The 26,704-nt window shown below is 35.9% G+C and overlaps 1 protein-coding gene across 2 annotated transcripts; it reads left to right on the forward strand.

The window, feature by feature from the left end:
- Positions 1-22,104: 22,104 nt before the first annotated feature.
- On the forward strand, positions 22,105-26,482 carry LOC139844742 (beclin-1-like protein). Of its 2 annotated transcripts, XM_071834967.1 has the most exons (10): positions 22,105-22,409; positions 22,700-23,259; positions 23,377-23,501; positions 23,598-23,646; positions 23,878-24,036; positions 24,354-24,439; positions 24,647-24,718; positions 25,303-25,452; positions 25,550-25,832; positions 26,214-26,482. In XM_071834967.1, the coding sequence occupies exons 1-9, from the start codon at positions 22,235-22,237 to the stop codon at positions 25,806-25,808; spliced, it is 1,635 nt and encodes a 544-aa protein (XP_071691068.1). In that variant the 5' UTR covers positions 22,105-22,234; the 3' UTR covers positions 25,809-25,832; positions 26,214-26,482. The 2 variants fall into 2 exon arrangements, with proteins under 2 accessions (XP_071691068.1, XP_071691067.1); XM_071834966.1 differs by lacking the exon at positions 26,214-26,482 and having other exon boundaries at positions 25,550-25,941.
- The last annotated feature ends 222 nt before the right edge of the window (positions 26,483-26,704 follow it).

Genomic DNA, 26,704 nt, shown 5'->3' on the forward strand with positions numbered 1-26,704 from the left:
AATAATAATAAAAATAACGGTGTTTTTACAACCACAACCGTTTATCAAACCACACGATTAGTTAATATTACAAACCAAATATTGTTTTAATACACACCATAACAAATAAATAGATTGTTTGAAAATGTAACAAGATGATCAAAGGCTCGCAGGCCTTCAGTTATCGTAAGGCCAAAAGTAGTTTTCTGAGCCATCTCTGCTTCGGCGTCCTCGTGGGTATTCCTGCTCAAATCGGCTCCTGGCATCCTGCATCGCATCGTTAGTATTATAAATTGGGTAAGGCGGAGGTGGGTGTTCTGGATCAGTGTAGTATTGGGGTGTCAGACGTGTTGTGCCATAGTACTGATCGGGGTTGGAATAATATAACTCGGTGTTATGGTTATTCCAATCAATACCATAACTGTTCCATCCCTGGTTATGTACTTGAGAAATCTGGCATTGCTCCATATCTTGCTGACCCAACCTAATACTGTTCATACTATTTACCAAATCATCCCAACCAGATTGAGACGGATACCAAGGACCTTGACCTTGAACATTTGTCTGGGCTTCCATTTCTGCTTCTTCCTCTGCCTGCTGTTCCTGCTGCACATTTGCTCCACTACTACTCACGCCACCTGCCACAAAAGGCACTAAATGCCCATTTCCATCCTTCATAAGAATTTCACCGTTGATATAAGAAATTTTCTTTAATGGTTTCATGACGTTAGTATACTCCATCAATCGACTGAAATCTATGTTGAAGTTACGAGCAATCCTCGTGATATAGTGGCCTCCAAGAAGCGGCTTTTCTCTCCGTGTCTCGGTAGCAATGGCCATAAAATAGCTTACTATCAATCCAGGAATATCAATATAGCAACCCCGTTTTATTTGATCCATTATCCATAGATCCAACGTTTTAACCTTTTCGTTGCCTTCGACTCTCGCATTGAAAGTGCATGTGATAAGTCGATGAAGAAGTCTATCATCCCGGGATGCAATCTCATTATACCCGTGTCTGCTCGATTTGAATTGTGTAGATGCATTTGGCCCACAAATTCTTCGCCAATAAGCAATCTCATTAAAGGGAACTCGACCAACGTAATCGGAACCCCGCAAGTAATCACCCAATTGGTTGTCGGTAAGTTCCTCAAAAATCCCCAACACTCTGCACAACTCAAATCTGCTTATCCCTCTATATTCGCCCCCTAACCGAAACTGAAGAAAATCATTCGACAAATAATCCCGAACATTATTAAATCGTACAGTTGAGTAAAATTCTTTTAGCAACACCGAAAAAATTGGTTCGCGGATGCTAAAAATGTGCTCTCATGCGTAGGTAACGATCCTATAGTAGGGGATGGCTAGCAAACGGGAAACATGTTGGTGCATATTCGCCTCATCCAATGGGCCCCAAATAAAGTACCACGTGGCATTTATAGGCCTACTGTTCATCCTATCAAATGTTTCTGCCTAATCGTTGTCGTTTTGAACTTGTCTCAACCAAACTCTAGGATCATTTAGATCCTCCTCTTCTTCTTCGCCAGATGATGATGATGAATGTTTTTGCGGTGGTGGTGGTGGTGGAACCAAACCTGAGGTCCTGCCTCTCTTTGGTTGACCTCTTCGGCTAGATTGTCCCTTCAAAACATAATAACACCAAACCAAAAGAACATAGAAACCGTTGTGTTAATGTTAGCTAAAAATATAACCGGATAGCAAGAGCACTTAGTCATTCCATTCATAGTTCATAAGCATTATGATTCATTTAAGCAAAAGCGTATGTTCAAAATTTTTAACCAAAGTCAACCAAAGTCAACACAAACTCGCTAATACACTTTCAAAAATGAAAATCACAAATTCACAATTTAGCATCAACTTAGGACTCAAACATATTGCGTTCATAGGTCATAGCATTTAAACTTGCATTCTAATGATATTCATCACAAATCATAACACAAATTTTCACAATTTTAGCTCAAAAGGACCATTATAACGCCACTACATTATAGCATTACATACCATCAATCTACTTCAACATGCCTAAACAAGTGAAAGTCAAGCATACATATTTCATAAGATCATTTCAATTCAAAAATATGCTAAAAATTCAAGAACATTCAAATTATGACCCGGCTAAATTGACATTTATATCACCAACAATAATTAAACACTTTACAAGTTTCATTAACATCATACACAAACTCAATATCTTGACTTAATTACCCTAAATTCGGATTCAATTACTACAAACCCTAGAATCATGAGCATACCGCTAAAAACATGTAATTTTTGCAAAATCAAGACAATATGGGTAATTAAACAACTAAGGTATGTTAATCTAAACATGAATCATGAAAATCAAACACCCCACACTTATCTTTCACCAATTTATTCATATAAACATACAATTCAAGTAAATGAGAAAGAAAAGTGTGAAAATGAAGTAACCATACCCTGGAAAACATGATTGAAGCTTGGAATTGATAGAAGAAATCACGAATTTGAAGTAAGAAATTAGGGTTTTTGGGAGTGGGTTCGTGTTTGGCAGAGAAAATTTGATAGAAGTGTGTTTTATGGTTGAAAAATGGGGTGGATAGGGTTTAAAACGCGTATTTTTTTCTGAGTCAGACATCTTGGATGGCGTCCAGAAAATGGGACGGCGTCCAAGTTTGAAGAGTGGGATGGCGTCTGGAATTTTGGACGGCGTCCAGGTTTTAAAAATGGGACGGCGTCCAGATGGTTAGGACGGCGTCCAAATGAACTAAACCTTACTGACCCGATTTTTCGACACTCGCCAGTTTAAAATCCAAACGTAAATCATTTTGCACAAAACTAAAAACAATCGTACACACAATTCAAAATATTTACACTTGTGAACCATTTTTTAACGAGTCGTTCACCCAACTCGTCCCCATATCGATTTATGCTTTGTTGTCGAAGTTGAGGCTAACCTCATCTTCGATTTCCAGGGGACCATCAACATAGTGCTTGACCCGGTGGCCATTCACTTTAAAAGTATCACCCTTCCAGTTCACCATTTCAATTGTACCATAAGGGTACACCTTTCTTACAACAAATGGTCCCGTCCATCGGGACTTAAGCTTTCCTGGTGATAATTTGAAATGGGAATTGTAAACAAGGACACGATCCCCTTCCATGAATTCCTTTGGATTTTTCAATCTCTTATCGTGCCATTGTTTGGTTTTTTCTTTGTAAATTAGAGAGTTGTCATAGGCTTCAAGCCTCAACTCGTCTAATTCATTTAACTGGGTCAAACGTAACTGACCCGCCTCGTGGTAATCCAAATTACATGCCCTTAGCGCCCAATGCGCTTTGTGTTCAATCTCCAAAGGGAGATGTCATGCTTTTCTGTATACCATACGGAAATGAGTGGTTCCAATTGGTGTTTTGTAGGCCGTGCTATAGGCCCACAATGCATCGTTTAACTTAAATGACCACTCTTTTGGATTCGCACCAACGGTCTTTTCAAGTATGCGTTTTAACGACCTGTTGGTATTCTCCACTTGCCCACTTGTTTGGGGATGATAAGATGTTGAAATTTTATGGATTACTCCATATCTCTTCAACACCTTTTCTAATTGCTTGTTGCAAAAGTGGGTGCCCCGGTCACTAATAAGAGCTTTTGGCGTGCCAAACCTAGAGAAAAGTTCCATCAAAAAGTTTACTACAACTCGGACATCATTTGTGGGGAGAGGTTTTGCCTCCTCCCATTTGGAAACATAATCAATGGCTACGAGTATGTAGAGATAAGAATGAGATTTTGGAAAGGGCCCCATAAAGTCAATTCCCCAAACATCGAACACCTCGCATACTTGGATGCTTTGTTGAGGCATTTCATCCCGTTTAGTTATTTGACCGGCCCGTTGGCACACGTCACAAGCCTTACAAATGGCGTAGGCATCTTTGAATATTGTAGGCCAATAGAAACCGGCCTCGTAGACTTTCCTCCCCGTAATTTGGGGACCAAAGTGCCCACCTGTTGGACCAAGGTGATAATCAAGCAGAATTTCTGTGCATTCCTTCCCTGAAACACACCTGCGAATAACTCCATCCGCACATCGCCTAAATAGATAATGGTCTTCCCAAAAATAGTATTTTAGGTCACTAAAAAATTTCTTTCTTTTCTGATGTGACCAACCTGTTTCTAGGTACCCTCCAACAATGTAATTGGCGAAGTCAACATACCACGGGTCTTCCACCTTCTCTACTCTCATGAGGAATTCACCGGGAAAATCATCTTTAATACTCGATTCATGGAGCACTTCAAGATTGGGATTTTCAAGTCTAGAAAGATGGTCAGCTGCTAGGTTTTCGGCACCTTTCTTGTCCTTAATCTCGATATCAAATTCTTGCAGAAGCAAGACCCATCTTAGCAATTGAGGTTTTGCATCCGGCTTAGAGAAAAGATATTTCAATGCCGAATGATCGGTGAAGACAATTGTCTTCGATAGGACAAGATATGATCGGAATTTGTCAAAAGAAAAGACGATAGCAAGGAGCTCCTTTTCCGTGGTTGTGTAGTTCAATTGAGCTCCCTGTAAAGTCTTACTTGCATAATAAATGGGTTGAAAACGTTTCTCAACCCGTTGGCCCAAAACTGAACCAACTGCAAAATCCGATGCATCGCACATTAGCTCGAAAGGTAGTGACCAATTTGGAGCTATGATTATTGGTGCGTTGACAAGTTTTTGTTTTAAAACATTGAATGCCTTAGTGCATTCACTTGTGAAAACAAAGGGTGCATCTTTTTCGAGAAGTTTATTCAATGGCGTTGCAATTTTTGAAAAATCTTTAATAAATCGCCGGTAAAATCCGGCATGCCCAAGAAAACTTCTAACACCCTTCACATTTGAAGGAGGTGGAAGGTTGGCAATGACGTCAACCTTTGCTGGATCCACCTGAATACCAACACTTGAGATTTTGTGCCCCAATACAATGCCTTCTTTTACCATAAAGTGGCATTTTTCCCAATTTAGCACTAAGTTTGATTTCTCACACCTAATCAGCATTTTCTCCAAATTTAGAAGGCATGAATCGAACGTGTCACCGAAGACTGAAAAGTCATCCATAAACACTTCCATGCATTCTTCAATCATATCATGGAAAATGGCCATCATGCACCTTTGGAATGTTGCGGGGGCATTACATAGACCAAAGGGCATTCGGCGGTATGAAAAGGTGCCATAGGGACACGTGAAGGTAGTCTTTTCTTGATCTTCGGGGGAGATGAGAATTTGAAAGTACCCCGAAAAACCATCTAGGAAACAATAAAAGCTATTTTCTGCTAGTCTCTCTAACATTTGATCAATAAATGGTAGCAAAAAATGGTCTTTTCTCGTGGCATCGTTTAGCTTACGATAATCTATACAAACTCGCCACCCCGTGACTGTTCGTGTTGTGATAAGCTCGTCTTTATCATTGGTGATAACAGTTATACCACCCTTTTTAGGAACACAATGGACCGGGCTTATCCACGGACTGTCTGAGATTGGGTAGATTAGACCTACATCTAGCAATTTAATGATTTCCTTTTTGACAACATCTTGCAAATGAGGATTTAGTCTCCTTTGACGTTGCACCACTGGTTTGGAATTTTCTTCCATTAAGATCTTGTGCGTGCAATAAGAAGGACTAATTCCTTTTATATCATGGATTTTCCATGCAATGGCCAGTTTGTGGGCCTGTAGCAAAGAAACAAGACGTTCTTTTTCATTTTCAGAAAGAAGTGAGGATATAATTACCGGAAGCTTCGAATCTTCCTGAAGGAAAGCATACTCAAGATGATCAGGGAGCGGCTTAAGCTCTAAAATTGGAGGTTCCTCAATTGAGGATTTACTCATGTACTCGCTATCCTTGTTCAGCTGTTCTATCTCCTCCCTAGTTAGTTCATACCCATTTGCCATCAAAGTGGCCATCACATCCATTTCTTCAACGGAAAATTCTTCATCTCCAATTGCCAAATCGTATACACCTGTTTCATCCGATTCAGTAAATTCCTGCAAGAACTCATAATGCGAATCTATGCTTTGCATAAAATAACAAGTATCATCTGAAGATTCGGGATATTTTAATGACTTGTCAATTGCAAAAGTCGCACTAGCTTCACCAATTCTAAGGGTCAACTGCTGGTCATAAACATCAATGACACACCTAGCAGTATTCAAAAATGGTCGACCTAAAATAATTGGTATTCTATCATCAACTTCCATGTCTAAAACCACAAAGTCTGCCGGAAAAATCAGATTCCCGATCTTAACTAACAAATTCTCTATGATTCCTCGAGGGAATTTTATAGAGCGATCAGCTAGTTGAATAGCCATTCGTGTGGTCTTGAGTTCCCCAGGGGCTAGTTTAAGGTAAATCAAATAGGGCATTAAATTGATACTAGCCCCCAAATCGGCTAATGCCCTCATACAATCGAGGTCACCCATTAGACATGGAATAGTAAAACAACCTGGATCCTGCAGCTTTTCAGGTAATGTGTTGGACACCAGCGCTGAACATCTAGCATTTAAAGTGACTGACGAAACGCTTTCCATCTTCTTGCGGTTAGTAAGTAAGTCTTTCAAGAACTTAGCATACTTGGGCATACCAGAAATCACATCAATGAAAGGCATATTTATGTTAATTTGTTTAAACATATCTAGAAATTTTAGCCTTTCGGCTTCGAGCCTTTCTTGTTGTTGCTTTCTTGGGTATGGGAGCGGTGGTTGATATGGCTTCACTACGGGTTTCTTCCGTTCTTCCTTCTCAACCACTTGTTCCAGCTCCTTAACCGGTTCATCATTTTTGTTCAACGGAACACTGAAATCAGAATCTTCGGGCATTTTTGGAGCTTCGTATGCTAGACCACTCCGTGTGGTGATAACATTGGCGTGTTCATTTCGGGGGTTCTTATTAGTATCCCCCGGTAAACTCCCTGGTTTTCTTTCGCTAAGTAAACTAGCTAAACCACTCATTTGTTTCTCCAGATTTTGAATAGCAGCTTGTTGGTTTTTAAATTGGTGTTCGTTCTTCTCGTTTGTTTGACTTATATTGGTGACAAGCTGGGTCTGAGATGCAATTAACTTCTCCAACAAACTCTCCATATTTGACTTTTTCTCTTCTTGTTGGGGTTTTTGATAAAAACCCGGAGTTTGTTGTTGGAACCCACTACTTGACCCTTGTTGGTAATTGGAATTTTGACCTTGAGGGTTGTAGGGGTTGTTGAAGTTTCGATTAAATTGGGCTCTTCCTTGAAATTGATTATTATTTCTTTGGCTTATGAAAGCCACTTCTTCTTTTTGAGCCATTGTTAAACCGGCATCACAATCTTTTCCTAAATGGAGACCACCACCGTATTCACAACCTACTTTCATGCTATGAATTTTCTTGGTGATTTTGTCCATGTTTCGAGCAACACCGTCTATTTTCACACTTAGGGAACTAAGGTCATCGTAAGCACCGGCGCTTTGGACTTGAGCATTACGAGTAATTGGTCATTCTTGATGCCACTCATGAGAATAATCGGCTAGCTTCTCGATTATCTCATAAGCCTCTTGCTCGGTTTTGTCCATAAGTGAACCTCCGGACGCTTGATCAATGGAAATTCGGGTTGCAACATCACAACCCTTGTAAAAGATTTGAACTTTTTGGAAGGTATCCAAACCATGGTTTGGACAACCTCTTAGCATTTTGGAAAATCGATTCCATGCTTCGTACAAGGTTTCCATCGGCTTTTGACAGAATTGGGTAATTTCGTGTTGGAGTCTCGCAGATTTAGATGCTGGAAAATATTTCTTAAGAAATTTTTCCAACATACCATCCCAAGTTTCTATCGTAGCCTCGGCCAATGAATCTAACCAACTTCGTGCTTCCCCGTGGAGTGTCCATGGGAAAAGTCTTAAAAATATGGCCTGGTCAGTGTCTGGTTTAAGTTTGAAAAGAAGACATATCTCTTGAAAGAGACGAATATGTTCGTTTGCATCTTCATTTGGACCACCACTAAATTGACACCTGTTATTAATCATTTGGAGAATAGGTCCTTTTATTTCAAAATTTACCTCACCAGTGGGCGGAGTAATGGCACTACCTTGTCCGGTTCGGGTTGCCTTCATCTTGGCTGCCATTGATTGTCTTTGTATCACCGGTCTTGCTTCTCCTTCCATTTCAAATTTTGGAGGAGGAACGGGCTCACCAAATTCAGAATATTTCGGCTTGGTTGTACTTGATTCCGACTCAAAAGTTTCCTGCTTTGATGAAGATTCAAAAAGTTCAAGTACTTCTTTCGGGATCCTACCAAGCTTTCTATCAGGTTCCGTAAGCGGTGTAAGTAATGGAGAATCTGAACTTCGGGTATGTGGCATATGCAACCTAGAATCTGTCAATCACACAACTAACAAAAACTATTAAATGCATCGATTCTATAAGTTTAAAAATCAAAGACTATTAATAATTTAAAATAATTAAGAAACTACTTAATCACAAATTAGTCAATAATTCTATTTTGACACAAAACTGTCCCCGGCAGCGGCGCCAAAAACTTGATGTGAGAAATCAGGTATATAAATTATTGTATGGAAAAATACCGGTTAAAAATACTGTTACACACTAACGGGCAGTGTACCCGATCGTGTAGTAGTATAAATAATGGTTTAGTTCCGTGTATCGTTCCAAGGACAGTTGTATTAGTCAAACTAGAATTAGAAACTATATTATGATTAACTAAGTAAATGAAACTTAAAAGTACAAGATATTATGTTTTTGTGGCTATTTAACGATTTAGCCAAATCAGAGAAGGTTAAAAAGTAAAAACAATATTTTTGGTCTTTTAAGTTTATAATGAAAACAAGTGCAAAGAAAGCAAGTAAGATAGTTTGATTTGGATCAAAGAGATGAAATGTTCATCTAGATATTTTACCCTCGGTATTAGATGTAAGTTTTGCTATTAAGGCCTGATTGAATGATTATGTGTGTAAGTTATCTAATAGGTTCACTAAGAGTTCTCTTAAATAAACACGCAAATACAATTACAAGATCAAGGGTTCCCTTTTCTCTAAAGTTCTCGTGTTTGTAATTAAATAACTATGAAATATGCTAATCACCTAAATCGACCCGCCAAGAGTTCTCTTTAGCGAGTACTCAAACTAGAAGTACTAAGTGAGGGTTCCCTATTACCTAGACCTTTTCATTTGTGACTAGTTGATTAGCAAGATCAAAGACTTAAATAACAATTGTCTTTGGGTTCGCTCTACACAATTCATTTCTATATCGTTTAATCGTATTGATCTAATTTACCCCCTTGGTCCGGTTTAGTAAACAATCAATCTAAGACAAGTTGATTGTAAATCAATATGATACATCAACAAGAGTTCTATTTATCAACAACATATCAATTAACTAGATACAAATGATTAAACATCAATAAGCATGGTTCTTTAATTCAAGCTTCAATCTTTCACACACAGTACATACAATCAATAGGATTACATCCAATACCTCGGTTATTAATCTAGACAAACATTATAGAAACTAGCCAATAATCATGGTAACAGACAACATAACAATCAGATTATCAATGGAAATCATTGCTTTAGAACAAGAAATAACCTACAAGAAAATGAGTTCTTGGATGAAGAAGGTTTTGATCTTTGATGCCTTGATGTTGAGCCTCTTCCAAGAACTTGGAGTTCTCCAATATTGCTCCCAAAATTCGTCTCTGTACTCTCTGGTTCGTATATGGTAAACTGGTCTTCAATCAGTAGCTTTTTAAAGTGGAGAAAGTAGGTCAGAAAGCCAAAAGTAGGTTGAAACCTACTTCTAGACGGCGTCCTGGCTTTTGGACGGCGTCCCATTGTTAACGCTTGGACGGCGTCCCACAATCTTGGACGGCGTCCAAGTGTGAAAATCTGGACGGCGTCCCATGTGTTTGGACGGCGTCCCATTGTACTGAAGTTTACTGTTTCGTTTTCTTGCAATCTCACTTCAAATGGACGAAGTCCCAATCATCTTGAAGCCTTGTTTTACCATTTTAGAGCGCTAATTTGACCTTAACTTATATCGGGATCAACCACGGTCATAAATCATCAAAACTCTTTACAAATCACTCTCCGATACAAATTTGCATATCTTGGCCTATCACTTGTAGAAACGCTTTCATTATCCTTGATTCGAGAGTATTTTACATGATATTGCGATAGATATATATAATGTTATTGAGCAATATCAATATTCCATCCTATATGTTTATTAGCGGTATTGTAAGTTTGTAAAATATTGTATAAAGTTTGAACGCGAAATATTATTGTAATAAGTTTTTCATATAGAATTGTAGTAGTTGAATTGTATAATAGCTACTAAGTATGAACTTAACGGGTAGGTACTACCCGAATTAAAACTATAAAATGCTAATATGAAGAAAAAGCTTTTATAAATAAGTTCATATTATGCTATGAAATACTATTGACTACTCTTAAATTCTATATGATTAACTCAATTCTTTTGGCTATTTTTGAAGGAAATGGCACCGGCGACTCGTCAGAACTTGAACATGAGTGAGGAAGACTTCCGTGTTTTCCTTGCTGCGAACATAGCCGCAGTGCAGGCTGCGATGCAAAATAACAATAACTCTGGATCTAGCAGTGGAACTAATTCAGCAAGAAATATTCACTGCCTGCAAACCTTTAGAATTTGATGGAATCGAAGGACCAATTGGATTGAAACGGTGGACCGAGAAGGTCGAATCGATGTTTGCCATAAGTAAGTGTACTAAAGAGGACAAAGTTAAGTACGCTAAGCATACCTTCACAGGTACGGCGTTAACATGGTGGAATACCTATCTCGAACAGGTAGGACAAGATACTGCTTACGCACTGCCATGGTCAGCATTCAAGCAATTGATGAACGAGCAGTATCGTCCTAGAAATGAGGTCAATAAGCTCAAGGTAGAGCTTAGAATATTACGAACACAAGGTTTCGATATCACCACGTACGAACGACGATTCACAGAATTGTGCTTATTGTGTCCCAGAACGTTCGAAGACGAAGAAGAGAAGATCGACACATTTGTAAAAGGGTTACCGGAAAGAATTCAAGAAGATGTGAGTTCACACGAGCCCGCCTCCATACAAAAGGCAAGTCGAATGGCTCACAAATTAGTGAACCAGATCGAAGGAAGGATTAAAGAGCAGGCGACTGAAGAGGCTAACATGAAACAAGTCAAGAGAAAGTGGGAAGAAACCAATGACAAGAGTCACCAATACAACAACAACAATCACAACCACAATCGCAATAACTATCCCAATAACCGCAACATCAATAGCAACAACAACTTCAACAAACGTCCCAACAACAACTACAATAACCGTCCCAACAACAATAACAACAACAACAACAATAACAATAGCAACAATAACAATCCCAACAATAATCTCAATAACAACAATAGCAACAAAAACCAAAAACAGCCATGCCAAAGATGTGAAGAGCATCACCTGGGGTTCTGCACGACATTTTGCAACATGTGTAAAAGAAATGGTCATAGCGCAAAGAAGTGCGAAATCTACGGACCAATGCATAACAGAACTAAAGGAACAAATAATGTCGGAACCAATAACACCGCTATAGTTTGTTTTGGATGTGGAAAACCGGGCCACTTTAGTAGAAATTGCCCAAATCAGGGGAATACTAATGGGCAGGGCCGCGGAAGAGTTTTCAATATTAATATGGCAGAAGCGCAGGAAGACCCGGAGCTTATTATGGGTACGTTTCTCATTGACAATAAATCTGCTTATGTTTTATTTGATTCGGGTGCGGATAGAAGCTATATTCGGGTGCTAGAGTTGTTAAGGAAAGAAAAACTGTACGCTAAGTTTTCAAAGTGTGCATTTTGGTTGGAAGAAGTTCAATTTCTCGGTCACATAGTGAACAAAGAAGGTATTCAGGTGGATCTAGCAAAGATTGAAACCGTTGAAAAATGGAAAACCCCGAAAACTCCGAAGCATATACGCCAATTTTTAGGACTAGCTGGGTACTACAGAAGATTCATCCAAGATTTTTCCAGAATAGCAAAACCCTTGACTGCATTAACGCATAAAGGGGGGAAATTTGAATGGAAGGATGAACTAGAGAAAGCGTTTCAATTGTTAAAGAAAAAGTTAACTACGGCACCTATATTATCATTACCTGAAGGGAATGATGATTTTGTGATATATTGTGACGCTTCAAATCAAGGTCTCGGTTGTGTATTAATGCAACGAATGAAGGTAATTGCTTATGCGTCTAGACAATTGAAGATTCACGAGCAGAATTATACGACGCATGATTTGGAATTAGGTGCGGTTGTTTTTGCATTAAAGACTTGGAGGCACTACTTATATGGGGTCAAAAGTATTATATATACCGACCACAAAAGTCTTCAACACATATTTAATCAGAAACAGCTGAACATGAGGCAACGCAGGTAGATTGAATTGTTGAATGATTACGACTTTGAGATTCGTTATCACCCGGGGAAGGCGAATGTGGTAGCCGACGCTTTGAGCAGAAAGGACAGAGAACCCATTCGAGTAAAAGCTATGAATATAATGATTCACAATAATCTTACTACTCAAATAAAGGAGGCGCAACAAGGAGTTTTAAAAGAGGGAAATTTAAAGGATGAAATACCCAAAGGATCGGAGAAGCATCTTAATATTCGGGAAGACGGAACCCGGTATAGGGCTGAAAGAATTTGGGTACCAAAATTTGGAGATATGAGAGAAATGGTACTTAGAGAACGTTCAACCAGTCAATGACGACCTTTCAGACTTGTAACTTTGGCATATACGTTTTTGTTATCGGAGAATCTTTCATGTTCCACCACATTAGCAGTAAATTTACCAACAACTTCACTGATCTTTGACCTTCCGAAAAATTCTTATACTCATTGAAATCGTATCATGTACTCACCCACATCTTGTAACGGCAATTGCCATACCAACTACCGGGAATTAGCAATCAGTATTTCGAATTTCGCAACAATTCTACGCTAACAGTTATATATATACATATAATGTCTATCTCCTGGACTTACATACTTCGAATGTAAAGTTTCCGAAAAACACCCCAAACTACGAAACTAGTTCTCCGAATTTTGGAAAAATGTTGATGAAGCAGCAAAAACTATAAACGACCTTAACAGTCAAAATTTTGATGATAAAGAATAGTATGGTGGTAAAGCTGAGAAAAAGAGAAGGTTTGAAATTGAAAAACGGATTGAGCAGACCATGAAGGAGGTTGTGGACAAATCACAAAGACTAAATCTACCTTCAAAGAATCAAAATGATTCAGAGTCTGCTGAAATCATTAGCGAATACCTTGCTCCTTACTCTAAAACCTTTGCGGACAATATTCTTCATCATCATCTTATATTAAATATTCTAAGATATCATCGTATCTCCCATTATAAATATCCTCCATATTTTCGAAGATATTTTTCGAAACCATTCTTATCTGAAATCATTACCTCTTCGAGCTATCTATGTTACATCATAAAAGAAACTATTTTAGTTTCTAAAATCTGAAAAATTCAAAAAAATGGATGTTTTGAAGTAATGATGGGAACTGAAGCATGAGTTAGTATAATATAATGACACTTGATCAACATGATTATATTACTGTAAGTCATGTTGAGTTTCTAATGGAACGTGACAAAGGTTCACAGATCACACCCTCATCATAAACCATGTTACATAACTCTTTCATTTTATATAATCTCTAAATATATCAAGAAAATATATTTCTTGATGATTCGGTCTTTTCCGGATATTCTGGTAATTTGACAAGTCAGATTGTGCCATTACCGTTTCTTTCTTAGAACATTAATTATGTTTATTCCGAAATTCATACCTACGAATTCTGGACCATTATTCGCTTGACTTAAAGTCGGGAAGAGAAAATGAAAGCATGAAGCTCCGAAATATAATGGAAAATATAAAGACCGAAAACAATCCCGAAATTACAAACCGTGTATATCAATGCATATAGCAATATAAAGACACGGGAGAATGAAAAACAATATAACCCCAAGGTAATAGTAGAAGAAAATAACCTCCTCTGGTGGCAAACGAAAAAGAAGAATGAATGATATGATAGCCAAGAAAATATCAAGAATCAGAACTGGATGAAGCATTTTCACAAATCTTTTGTAAGTATGAAATAAGAAAGAAGATTATAGGAGTGGTGAAAATAAATGAAACGGAAGAGGTTAATTTATAGCAAAATATTAGACATAGCAATCGAGGCAGATTACGCATTTAATCAAAGGAAATCCTAATTTTCTTAAATTCTGAAGAATCAAATCTTATTTAAATTATGAAGATTTTCTATTCCTTAAATTCCGGAAATCAATCGTTACTACATCAAGAGTTAAGACGAATCTCTATTCTTTATTTCACTCTTTTACGATAACTTCTCTCATACGCTTCGAATAATCGGATTGTTTTATCCATATTATTTAAGGGTGATAAAACTCTATTTATCAACACATATACGGCATGAAAACATTTTTATTGTTAGTCATGACGACCTCACTCAAATTTCGGGACGAAATTTCTTTAACGGGTAGGTACTGTGATGACCCGGAAATTTCTGACCAAATTTAAACTTAATCTTTGTATGATTAACATTTCTGAGACGATAAGCAAAGTCTATGAAGTTGAATCTCAAAATTTTTGAACTACTTTTATATATTTAAATACCCTTCGGTTGTTTTCGACATTTCGCGAACAATTATATGTAAATAGATACATATATACTATAACTTGAAAAGGTAACAATGTATTAATTGTTTGATACCGTACATTAAACTTATTGGTTTAAATATCTATTTGAATATATATGATAAGTTGAAATATTTATTATTAAAATTTATTTATAAATAACTTCCAATGTGTATTTAAAAACCGATTTATGTATATTAAAAAGATATATACATATATATAATTTCAAGTTATTTAGTAAACGATAGTAACATTCGTTTATTGATTCGATTGATATTTAGATAAGTTAACTAAAGCGTTTAAGATGAACCAGTAAAACACTAATTTGCTACAGTATTTTCAAATTGCTACAGTATCCAAAATGCTACAGTGTTTTCGAAAATCACTATTTGCTACAGTATTTCGAAAATGTATTTTAACAAATATCGAGACAATGATTTATAGAAGTAAATGACCAAAACACTCAAATGTATAAGTTATATTTCGAGTGATATATTTTAGGGATAATTTAAGGCTATATTTTGACTAAGGTACGTGTCCCAAAATGTAATGGACAAGTTTTCTCAGCGTACGAAGGGACACTCGAAAAATTGGAACCGGAACATAAGTCGAGTGACGACGTACGACTTATCGGAACAAAAATTAGAAATCAACTATGCGCGGGAATTAAATATAATATATAATTAATTAATTTAAATTATATATATTATATTAATATAATAATATGTCGACAAGCGTTAAAACAAAAACATGTGAGCTGGAAAAGTTACCTATGCGATCGCATGGGAATTACACTTCCCAGCCATGCGATCGCATGGCAGGGAATTCCAGGCCACATCTATTTAAGCTCGAGCTTTTTCTGTTTCTGCTGCATTCCTTTCTCAACCTCGATCTCTTTCTCTATTATTATTATTATTATTATTATTATTATTATTATTATTATTATTATTATTATTATTATTATTATTATTATTATTATTATTATTATTAAGATTAATATTATTATTAATCTTAATATTATTAGTAGTAATATTATTAATTAGTATTATACATAAAATACTACGACGAGGTCATGAGCGTGTCACTTTCAAAATGGTTTTCAAGCGGGATAGAGCTAAGAAAATTATGAGTTATTGCTAAGGAGGTTATGGGTAATGTTCGGGGGTATATTTGTGAATCAAATTTAGTGTTTATCATCTCTGTTACGTCTACGTACTTTCCTACAATATTGAATCTCAATACTGATATGTAAGCACTCATATTTTATCTTTTATATATTAATTGTGTATCCATGTCTAGTGCTCGAGTATATATATTTATACATGTTTGTATGCTAAATTTCAACGCTAAACAGTTTATAATGAATCACGAATTAAATACATATATTACTGGTAAAAGGTATATGATATACATGTTTTTGGAAAGCTGGCGAAAAATCAATAACTTTTCATTTAGATATCGAATAGTTTCGATGAACGGATTAAAAGATATGATCAACTGAATTATGATTGACGTTAATTGAAATTGCTTTTGAATCTGCAATTAAGATTTAAACAACTTGTTTACGAGATTTATAAATTGGATTTTTGAATATTATCAACCGAGTAAATGAATCCTTATACAAGGTACGTCTCGTTTTGTTGAACTATTGTCAAAATTGACTTTTTGAAACGACTTTGGATAATTTTTGTATGTCGATCTCGAGCATTAGGATTGTGATACACTATGACCTGACCTAGCTTGATAGACATTTATTGACCAACATATGTTCTCTAGGTTGAGGACTACGGTTATTTGATATTCCGAGTTTCAATCACATTTTGGTGAACGACTTTATATGCTACTAAGGTGAGTTTCATTGCTCCCTTTTTAATTGCTTTTGCAATATATATTTTTGGGCTGAGAATACATGCAATTTATTTTAAACGCAATGGATACAAGTACATACTTAATTCTACACTAAGTTTGAACCGAAAATCCCTTAGCTTTGGTAACTAGTAGCTGCCAGTACATAGGATATGGACTGGTGGGCGCGAATAACAGTATATGGATTCATAGGGCTTGACATCCCCGTCCGAGCTAGAGCGCTAGCCTTTTAACGGACGTGTGTTATTTGAGTTTAGGACACGTTGGTTTGCGTGTATTAAAACGAATGGGGTATTTATCATTATAACATTAAAGCTTAGTTACCAGGGTGCTCTGTTACGTAGAATCTTTTGATAAACGTTTCTAAATGAAACAACTGAAATCTTGTGATCCACCTTTATATACAGATTATGCGAAACACTAAAACTATGAACTCACCAACCTTTGTGTTGACACTTGTTAGCATGTTTATTCTCAGGTTTCCTAGAAGTCTTCCGCTGTTTGCTTATATGTTAGACAAGTTATGTGCATGGAGTCGTACATGGCATATTTTTTAAGGAAACGTTGCATTCACCAAATCATCACCATGTATCTTATTTTGACTGCATTGTCAACGGAAGTACTATTGTAAACTATTATTTACGGTGATTGTCTATATGTAGAAATCATCAGATGTCGAAAACCTTTGATTTAAATATTCATTTATGGTGTGCCTTTTCAAAAGAATGCAATGTTTACAAAACGTATCATATAGAGGTCAAATACCTCGCAATGAAATCAATGAATGACGTATTGTCCATATGGATTTGGAGCGATCGTCACATGACAAGATGGAGAAGTTAGCACGACTGTATTTGAAGGAAGTCATCTCCAAACATGGAATACCAATCTCTATTATCTCTGATAGGGATGGCAGATTTATTTCAAGATTCTGGCAGACATTACAGCAGGCATTAGGAACTCGTCTAGACATGAGTACTACTTATCATCCACAAACTGATGGGCAGAGCGAAAGGACGATACAAATGCTTGAAGACATGCTACGAGCATGTGTTATTGATTTCGGAAACAGTTGGGATCGACACCTTCCGTTAGCAGAATTTTCCTACAACAATAGCTACCATTCAAGCATTGAGATGGCACCGTTTGAAGCACTTTATGGTAGAAAGTGCAGGTCTCCGATTTGTTGGAGTGAAGTGGGGGATAGACAGATTACGGGTCCGGAGATAATACAAGAAACTACTTAGAAGATCATCCAAATTCAACAACGATTGAAAACCGCCCAAAGTAGACAAAAGAGCTACGCTGACATTAAAAGAAAAGATATAGAATTTGAAATTGGAGAGATGGTCATACTTAAAGTTGCACCTTGGAAAGGCGTTGTTCGATTTGGTAAACGAGGGAAATTAAATCCAAGGTATATTGGACCATTCAAGATTATTTATCGTGTCGGACCAGTAGCTTATCGACTTGAGTTACCTCAACAACTCGCGGCTGTAAATAACACTTTCCACGTCTCGAATTTGAAGAAATGTTTTGCTAAAGAAGATCTCATAATTCCGTTAGACGAAATCCAAATCAACGAAAAACTTCAATTCATCGAAGAACCCGTCGAAATAATGGATCGTGAGGTTAAAAGACTTAAGCAAAACAAAATACCAATTGTTAAGGTTCGATGGAATGCTCATAGAGGACCCGAGTTCACCTGGGAACGAGAAGATCAGATGAAGAAGAAATACCCGCACTTATTTCCAGAAGATACGACAACACCTCCAACTGCTTAAAATTTCGGGACAAAATTTATTTAACGGGTAGGTACTGTAGTGACCCGAACTTTTCCATGTTTATATATATTAAATGAAATTGATATTTACATGATTAAGTGTTTCCAACATGTTAAGCAATCAAACTTGTTAAGACTTGATTAATTGAAATAGGTTTCATATAGACAATTGACCACCCAAGTTGACCGGTGATTCACGAACGTTAAAACTTGTAAAAACTATATGATGACATATATATGATTATATATATAGTTAACATTATATTATGATAAGTAAGTATCTCATTAGGTATTTTAACAATGAGTTATATACATAAAAATGAGACTATTGAATTTAAGAAACTTGAAAACGATATATATAACGATTATCGTTATAACAACGTCTTACTAAGCACATATGAATCATATTAAGATATTGATACACTTGGTTAATTATTTTAAATGATAAGTAAATATATCATTAAGTGTATTAACAATGAACTACATATGTAAAAATAAGACTACTAACTTAATGATTTCGAAACGAGACATATATGTAACGATTATCGTTGTAACGACATTTAACTGTATATATATCATACTAAGATATATTAATATATCATAATATTATGATAATGTAATAATTTTACATCTCTTTAGATATAATAAACAATGGGTTAACAACATTTAACAAGATCGTTAACCTAAAGGTTTCAAAACAACATTTACATGTAACGACTAACGATGACTTAACGACTCAGTTAAAATGTATATACATGTAGTGTTTTAATATGTATTCATACACTTTTGAAATACTTCAAGACACTTATCAAAATACTTCTACTTAACAAAAATGCTTACAATTACATCCTCGTTCAGTTTCATGAACAATTCTACTCGTATGCACCCGTATTCGTACTCGTACAATACACAGCTTTTAGATGTATGTACTATTAGTATATACACTCCAATGATCAGCTCTTAGCAGCCCATGTGAGTCACCTAACACATGTGGGAACCATCATTTGGCAACTAGCATGAAATGTCTCATAAAATTACAAAAATATTAGTAATCATTCATGACTTATTTACATGTAAACAAAATTACACATCCTTTATATCTAATCCATATACCAACGACCAAAAACACCTACAAACACTTTCAATCTTCAATTTTCTTCATCTAATTGATCTCTCTCAAGTTCTATCTTCAAGTTCTAAGTGTTCTTCATAAATTCTATAAGTTCTAGTTTCATAAAATCAAGAACACTTCCAAGTTTGCTAGCTTACTTCCAATCTTGTAAAGTGATCATCCAACCTCAAGAAATCTTTCTTATTTACAGTAAGATATCTTTCTAATACAAGGTAATACTCATATTCAAACTTTGATTCAATTTCTATAACTATAACAATTTTATTTCGAGTGGAAATCTTACTTGAACTTGTTTTCGTGTCATGATTTTGCTTCAAGAACTTTCAAGCCATCCAAGGATCCTTTGAAGCTAGATCTATTTTTCTCATTTCCAGTAGGTTTATCCACAAAATCTGAGGTAGTAATGATGTTCTTAACATCATTCAATTCATATATATAAAACCACCTTATTCGAAGGTTTAAACTTGTAATCACTAGAACATAGTTTAGTTAATTCTAAACTTGTTCGAAAACAAAAGTTAATCCTTATAACTTGACTTTTAAAATCAACTAGACACATGTTCTATATTCTATATCTATATGATATGCTAACTTAATGATTTAAAACCTGAAAACACGAAAAACATGGTAAAACTGGATATACGCCGTTGTAGTAACACCGCGGGCTGTTTTGGGTTAGTTAATTAAAAACTATGATAAATTTTGATTTAAAAGTTGTTCTTCTGGGAAAATGATTTTTCTTATGAACATGAAACTATATCCAAAAATCATGGTTAAACTCAAAGTGAAAGTATGTTTTTCCAAAATGGTCATCTAGACGTCGTTCTTTCGACTGAAATGACTACCTTTACAAAAACGACTTGTAACATGTATTTCTGACTATAAAATTATACTTTTTCTGTATAGATTCATAAACTTAAGTTCAATATGAAACCATAGCAACTTAAACCACTCAAAACGGATTTAAAACAAAGAAGTTATGGGTAAAACAAGATTGGATATTTTTGCTTGTTGTAGCTACGTGAAATTTAGTAACAAATCTATATTAATCATATCCTAGGTAACTTATATTGTGTTATACATGTATTCTAATATATTATGTAATCTTGGGATACCATAGACACGTATGCAAATGTTTTGACATATCATATCGACCCTTGTATATATGTTATTTGGAACAACCATAGACACTCTATATTCAGTAATGTTGGAGTTAGCTATACAGGGTTGAGGTTGATTCCAAAAATATATATACTTTGATTTGTGATTTAGCCTGATACGTGTATACACTGAGTCGTGGATTGATTCAAGATAATATATATCAATTTATTTCTGTACATCTAACTGTGGACAACTAGTTGTAGGTTACTAACGAGGACAACTGGCTTAATAAACTTAAAACAGTAAAACGTATTAAAAAATGTTGTAAATATATTTTGAACATACTTTGATATATATGTACATATTTGTTATAGGTTCGTGAATCGACCAGTGTCCAAGTCTTACTTTCCGACGAAGTAAATATGTGAAAGTGAGTTATAGTCCTACTTTTAAAATCTAATATTTTTGGGATGAGAATACATGCAGCTTTTTAAATGTTTTACAAAATAGACACAAGTACATGAAACTACTTTCTATGGTTGAACGATCGAAGCCGAATATGCCCCTTTTTACTTGGTAACCTAAGAATTAGTAAACCAGTCTACTAATTGACGCGAATCCTAAAGATAGATCTATTGGGCTCAACAAACCCCATCCGTTGTAGAGGATGCTTTAGTACTTCGAGTTTTTATATCATGTCCGATGGATGTCCCGGAATGATGGAGATATTCTTATATGCATCTTGTTAATGTCGGTTACCAGGTGTTCAAACCATATGAATGATTTTAATCTCTATGAATGGGATGTATATTGAAATATGAAATCTTGTGGTCTATTATTATGATTTGATAATATATAGGTTAAACCTATAACTCACCAACATTTTTGTTGACGTTTTAAGCATGTTTATTCTCAGGTGATTATTAAGAGCTTCCGCTGTTGCATACTAAAATAAGAACAAGATTTGGAGTCCATGCTTGTATAATATTGTGTAAAAACTGCATTCAAGAAACTTATTTTTGATGTAATATATTCTTATTGTAAACCATTATGTAATGGTGGTGTGTAAACAGTATATTTTAGATTATCATTATTTGATAATCTACGTAATGCTTTTTAAACCTTTATCGATAAAATAAAGGTTATGGTTATTTTAAAAATGAATGCAGTCTTTGAAAAACGTCTCATATAGAGGTCAAAACCTCGCAACGAAATCAATTAATATGGAACGTTTATAATCAATATGAACGGGACATTTCAAAACCAGTTTTAAAATTTTGCAACATCGAAGAAATCAAGAATCTAATTTTGCGAATGGAAAATCGAAAAGGGAGTAAAAAGCTAATTCCTAAACAACTCAATAGGGGGTTATCATGTAAAAGATATTAGTATAGGGGGCGAATTGTAACATTAATTTATTCTTCGACTAATCGTAATAGCAAACCCTCTACAGGTCGGATTATCCCCAAATTTGGATTTCATCAAAATACAATCCAATCGATATTATTTGACAAAATAATTGATTAATTTCCTGTTGTTATCAAGTGTGTTTGCACAAGAAACCACACGAAGATTCAATCGAAAGGGAATTTATAAAATAGATGATGTGATATGAAGAACAATAGTAATAATAACATGAATTTGAATACTACTAATACGGGCGGGGATAAGACCCTGCCGGTTGACCCGAATCTTCCACGGTGGGTCTGTCAGAACTGCCGCCACAGTCTCTCCATCACCGGCGTCGTTGATTTCAATGAATCTTCTTCCACTTATCGATCATACGGTTTGACCCTCTTTTGTTTTTTTTACTACTGTTTATTAATTATTTATTTGCTTAGGGTTTAGTATTATTATATTCTTATTAAAGTTTGGCCTAAAATATTCTGCTTCTTGCTGAATTTTACATTCATACATACATACATACATACATACATACATAATTAGTTGGATTTGTTCATAATAAAAATAAAAATATAAGTTATTTCGTTAATTGTGCCCTAAATTGATTGTGTCTGTACAAACGAACACAGTTGAGTTAACAAAATGAATGGGTGGGTGGTTTGATACATTCAGGCTCTTCAATGCATGGAGCAGGAGCAGGTAGTGTGTTAGGGGGCACTCGCATGGATCAATCGTTTGTTGTGTTGCCAAAACAAAGGAACAACAACAACAACAACAACAACCATTCATCATCATCATCGTCACCTGGAGTTCCCCCTCGTCCACCATCGCGTAATGACTCTCCTTCTTCTGCTACTGGAGTAAAAGCTGCTGCTGCAATGGAAGAATCATTTGTCGTATTGCCTCCACCTGCTGCCTCTGTTTACAACTCTGATCCTACCACACATCATCATCCATCTCAAGGATCAAATACGGGTCCATCACAGTCAAATCATTCTGGCTTCCACTCAACCATAACTGTTTTGAACCGTGCATTTGAAATTGCCACAACCCAAACACAGGTTGAGCAGCCTTTATGCCTTGAGTGCATGAGGGTCTTGTCTGATAAGCTTGATAAGGAGGTTGAGGATGTCAATAGTGACATTAAGGCCTATGAAGCTTGCCTTCAGCGTTTAGAGGGTGAGCCGCGTAATGTGCTTACCGAGGCTGACTTTTTGAGGGAAAAACTAAAGGTCAAATCTTTCTCATTTACTCATTCGACTTATTTTATTTACTTTCTTGTTTCACATTCACTCTTGACTATTGGTAATAGAGGTTGCACTTACATCTTTGTTTTATTGTTATTGAAGATAGAAGAAGAAGAACGTAAACTTGAAGCAGCGATCCTGGAAACCGAGAAACAGTGCAATGAAGTAACTGGTGAATTGAAGGAACTTGAGCTTAAATCCAACCGCTTTAAAGAGTTGGAGGAACGGTTAGTTCTTTCTTGCTGACTCATTATACAACAAGACCTAGTTACTTACTTTACCTGTTTGAAGGGTTTACTAACTGTTATGTGTTTGGTTATTAGGTATTGGCATGAGTTCAATAATTTCCAGTTTCAGCTAATATCCCATCAGGTAGGTGTATGCATTAGAAAGAAGGCATTATTTTATGTAATTCTGCAAGTATTACCTGCTTGATAGGAGAATTGTTAGACGTACATGGCATTTCTTTGCAATGGCTCCTTTTTAACCTAGACATTTTTTTGACATCAATATGTTGGCAAACCGATCTATTGCTTTTTTTTTTTTTTTTCCCTCTTTGTTATATAAACTTCGATTGATTTATTAATATGTCATCCATGACAGGAAGAGAGAGACGCGATATTGGCCAAAATTGAAGTTTCTCAGGCACATTTAGAACTTTTGAAGAAAACGAATGTCCTCAATGACGCGTTTCCAATATGGTATGATGGAGATTTTGGAACGATTAACAACTTCAGACTGGGAAGGCTTCCTAAAATTCCGGTATGTGGCTTGTTCAATTTGAATTTGTGCCAACCTAGAAAGCATTATCCGTTTCGGATGTGGTTTAGGACCAGATTGTGTCTCACCATAATTGGAGTTAAGTTCAGTTTGGTATAAGTTATGTATTGTGTAGTGTGCTTGAATAGTTCAACTTAAACCGCAGACTATTATTATGTCAAGTAGAGAAAAGCCACCAACTATTTTATGTTACATGTAGGCTAACATATAATATTTGATGTTTGTTCAATGCTTTGGTAATATTGTTTCACTTATTAGTTAACTTTGTTTTTTGGTTGCATATTTTGACAAACACTCAGGTTGAGTGGGACGAGATAAATGCTGCATGGGGCCAAGCTTGCCTTCTGCTTCATACAATGGCTCAATACTTCAGACCAAAGTTTCAGTATCCATCGTTGCTTCGTCTTATCTAATAAGTTCTCAAGTTCTTTACATAAATTGTAGCGCTTTTTCTGCCTTAATAGTATGCATGCCACCTTGGCTTGCAAGACTAGTTTCTTATCTTATCATACGTTTTAGGAAGATCAAGTAGTCATGATTGAAGTATATGTTATCTTGTTGAAACAATATTCCTTAACCTGTTATTGAACAGATACCGAATAAAAATCCTTCCTATGGGGAGTTATCCTCGAATTATGGACAGCAGCAATAATGCATATGATTTGTAAGTTTTCATGCTATCGCGATGAATTTTTATTGTGTAATGAATTCCTTCCTTGTTTGCAACTATTTTTAAGTTGGGTGGATCATTGCTGGTTTTGGCTTTCTGTTTTCTGGTTATTATTTGAATGCAAATCATTTCCATTGCTTAAAAATCTTATTGTGTTTAGATTCATTATCTTGTTTTTCTTTTCGGGTTGGGGCTCCTTCTAGTCTGATGTAGAGGTTATGATTTCGGGTAGGTTGACTAACGGGTCAAAGCAAGCAATGTTTTTTATGCATGTCAATATTATTCAGGTTGGGGTTGGATGACCCGTCATTATTTTTATGTCAAGTTGCATCTGTATTAATAACTTTCGGGTATTAAATATGACGAGAAAAACTATACTATTGCTAGTCATAACCTAAGTTTGTTTGAGTGAAATGATTTAGAAAGTTGTAACGATTTTTTTACTCTGTTACACATATGGTTCTCTCTTCCTTGGCTAATTTACCCATTTACTGCCAAACTGTTTCTTTACTGTCGGCACATAAGAAAATATTGAGGTGACGCTTATGTATTCTTTGATTTTGCTGATCCCTACATAGGTTTGGTCCAGTAAATTTGTTTTGGAGCACTCGATATGACAAGGCAATGACATTGTTCTTGACATGTCTTAAGGACTTTGCAGAATTCGCAAACTCGAAGGATAAAGAAAACAACATACCATCTGAAAAATGTTTCAAGCTTCCTTACAAGTAACCTCTCTTTTAATCTTATCTCCTTACAAATAAAAAGCTTCCTTTCATTTTGTAATGTTATGAACTCTGTAAATATCTCACTATCCGTTTACAGGATCGAGAACGACAAAGTTGAAAGCTATTCAATAACACAGAGCTTTAACAAACAGGAGAACTGGACGAAAGCGCTCAAGTATACCCTGTGCAATTTGAAATGGGCACTTTACTGGTTTGTTGGTAATACCAATTTTCAGCCACTTGCCGCTGCCACACATTCTACTGCTGATGTTGCTGCTGCTTCGTCTGGCTCTTTATACAGAAAGCGTGCACCTGATCACAAGTCCCAGCAGCCCTTTGTCGGCCCAAAAACCTGATGCATATATATACATACATATCTGGTAATTTATTTAAGACAAATTTGTAGATAAGTATGCAGATAAAGTGGTACAATATATTGACTTCTAAAATATACGATGTTGGTTTGAATTCATGACATTTCTTGGCTAATCATTAAATTGTGTCCACTGTCCACAACTTTGGTTACCATCTAATAAAACTAGACTAGTGTGTAAAATCGGTTGAATATGTATTTGATCGTGTATTTAAGTTACAGTAGACACATCGATAAATTAATAAACTAGTACTCTATTATTTTTTGAGAATTAATAGGGTTGTTTGACCATCTCCATTTAGCTGAGTGGTTACCGCCCTTTTGGGTGCCCGTGAGGTCTCGAGTTCGATTCTCACCTGGGGATTTCATAATTCAATTTGTTTTGCAGTTGGTTATGTAGTTCCCCGAGGTCTCTATGGTAGTTGTTCAGGGTGTGTTTCCCAAGGGTGAATACACGCACAGCGCGTCTTATGGCAGTTGTTCGGTGGAACGTCCTTGACACGTGGAAGGATATGATTGGGTGATGAGAACTTCTTTGGTGGTCCCCCCGTCAGTGACTCCAATCTCGTTAAAAAAAAAGGGTTGTATGTGTTTTTTCTAATTGCTATTAATCTTATGAGAAGCAACAGGGTGGTTGTATTATTATTTGAGAAACAAGAGTTTTTTTTATTTTTATTTTTATTTTTTATCTTTACAAAAATTTCACATAGATAACCAAAAGGACTTGTAGTTTAGTTTATTAATGAATGATAACCAACACGGCAACACAAGTTTCTTAAATATACATAAATGACCATTTTATTCATACTAGGCTCCCAGTTTAATAATTAAAATACTTTGCATGTTACTACTTAACATTAGAGAAAAGATAATTTGAGG

Source organism: Rutidosis leptorrhynchoides, chromosome 4, assembly GCF_046630445.1.
Source record: "Rutidosis leptorrhynchoides isolate AG116_Rl617_1_P2 chromosome 4, CSIRO_AGI_Rlap_v1, whole genome shotgun sequence".
Classification (NCBI taxonomy): Eukaryota; Viridiplantae; Streptophyta; class Magnoliopsida; order Asterales; family Asteraceae; genus Rutidosis; species Rutidosis leptorrhynchoides.

Excerpts from the sequence above, each read along its gene's own strand:
- LOC139844742 (XM_071834967.1), top strand. The coding sequence starts at position 22,235 with ATGAAGAACAATAGTAATAATAACATGAATTTGAATACTACTAATACG. Across the intron at positions 23,502-23,597 it reads TTTAAAGAGTTGGAGGAACG|GTATTGGCATGAGTTCAATA; the intron begins GTTAGTTCTTTC and ends TTTGGTTATTAG. Across the intron at positions 24,037-24,353 it reads GAAGGCTTCCTAAAATTCCG|GTTGAGTGGGACGAGATAAA; the intron begins GTATGTGGCTTG and ends ACAAACACTCAG.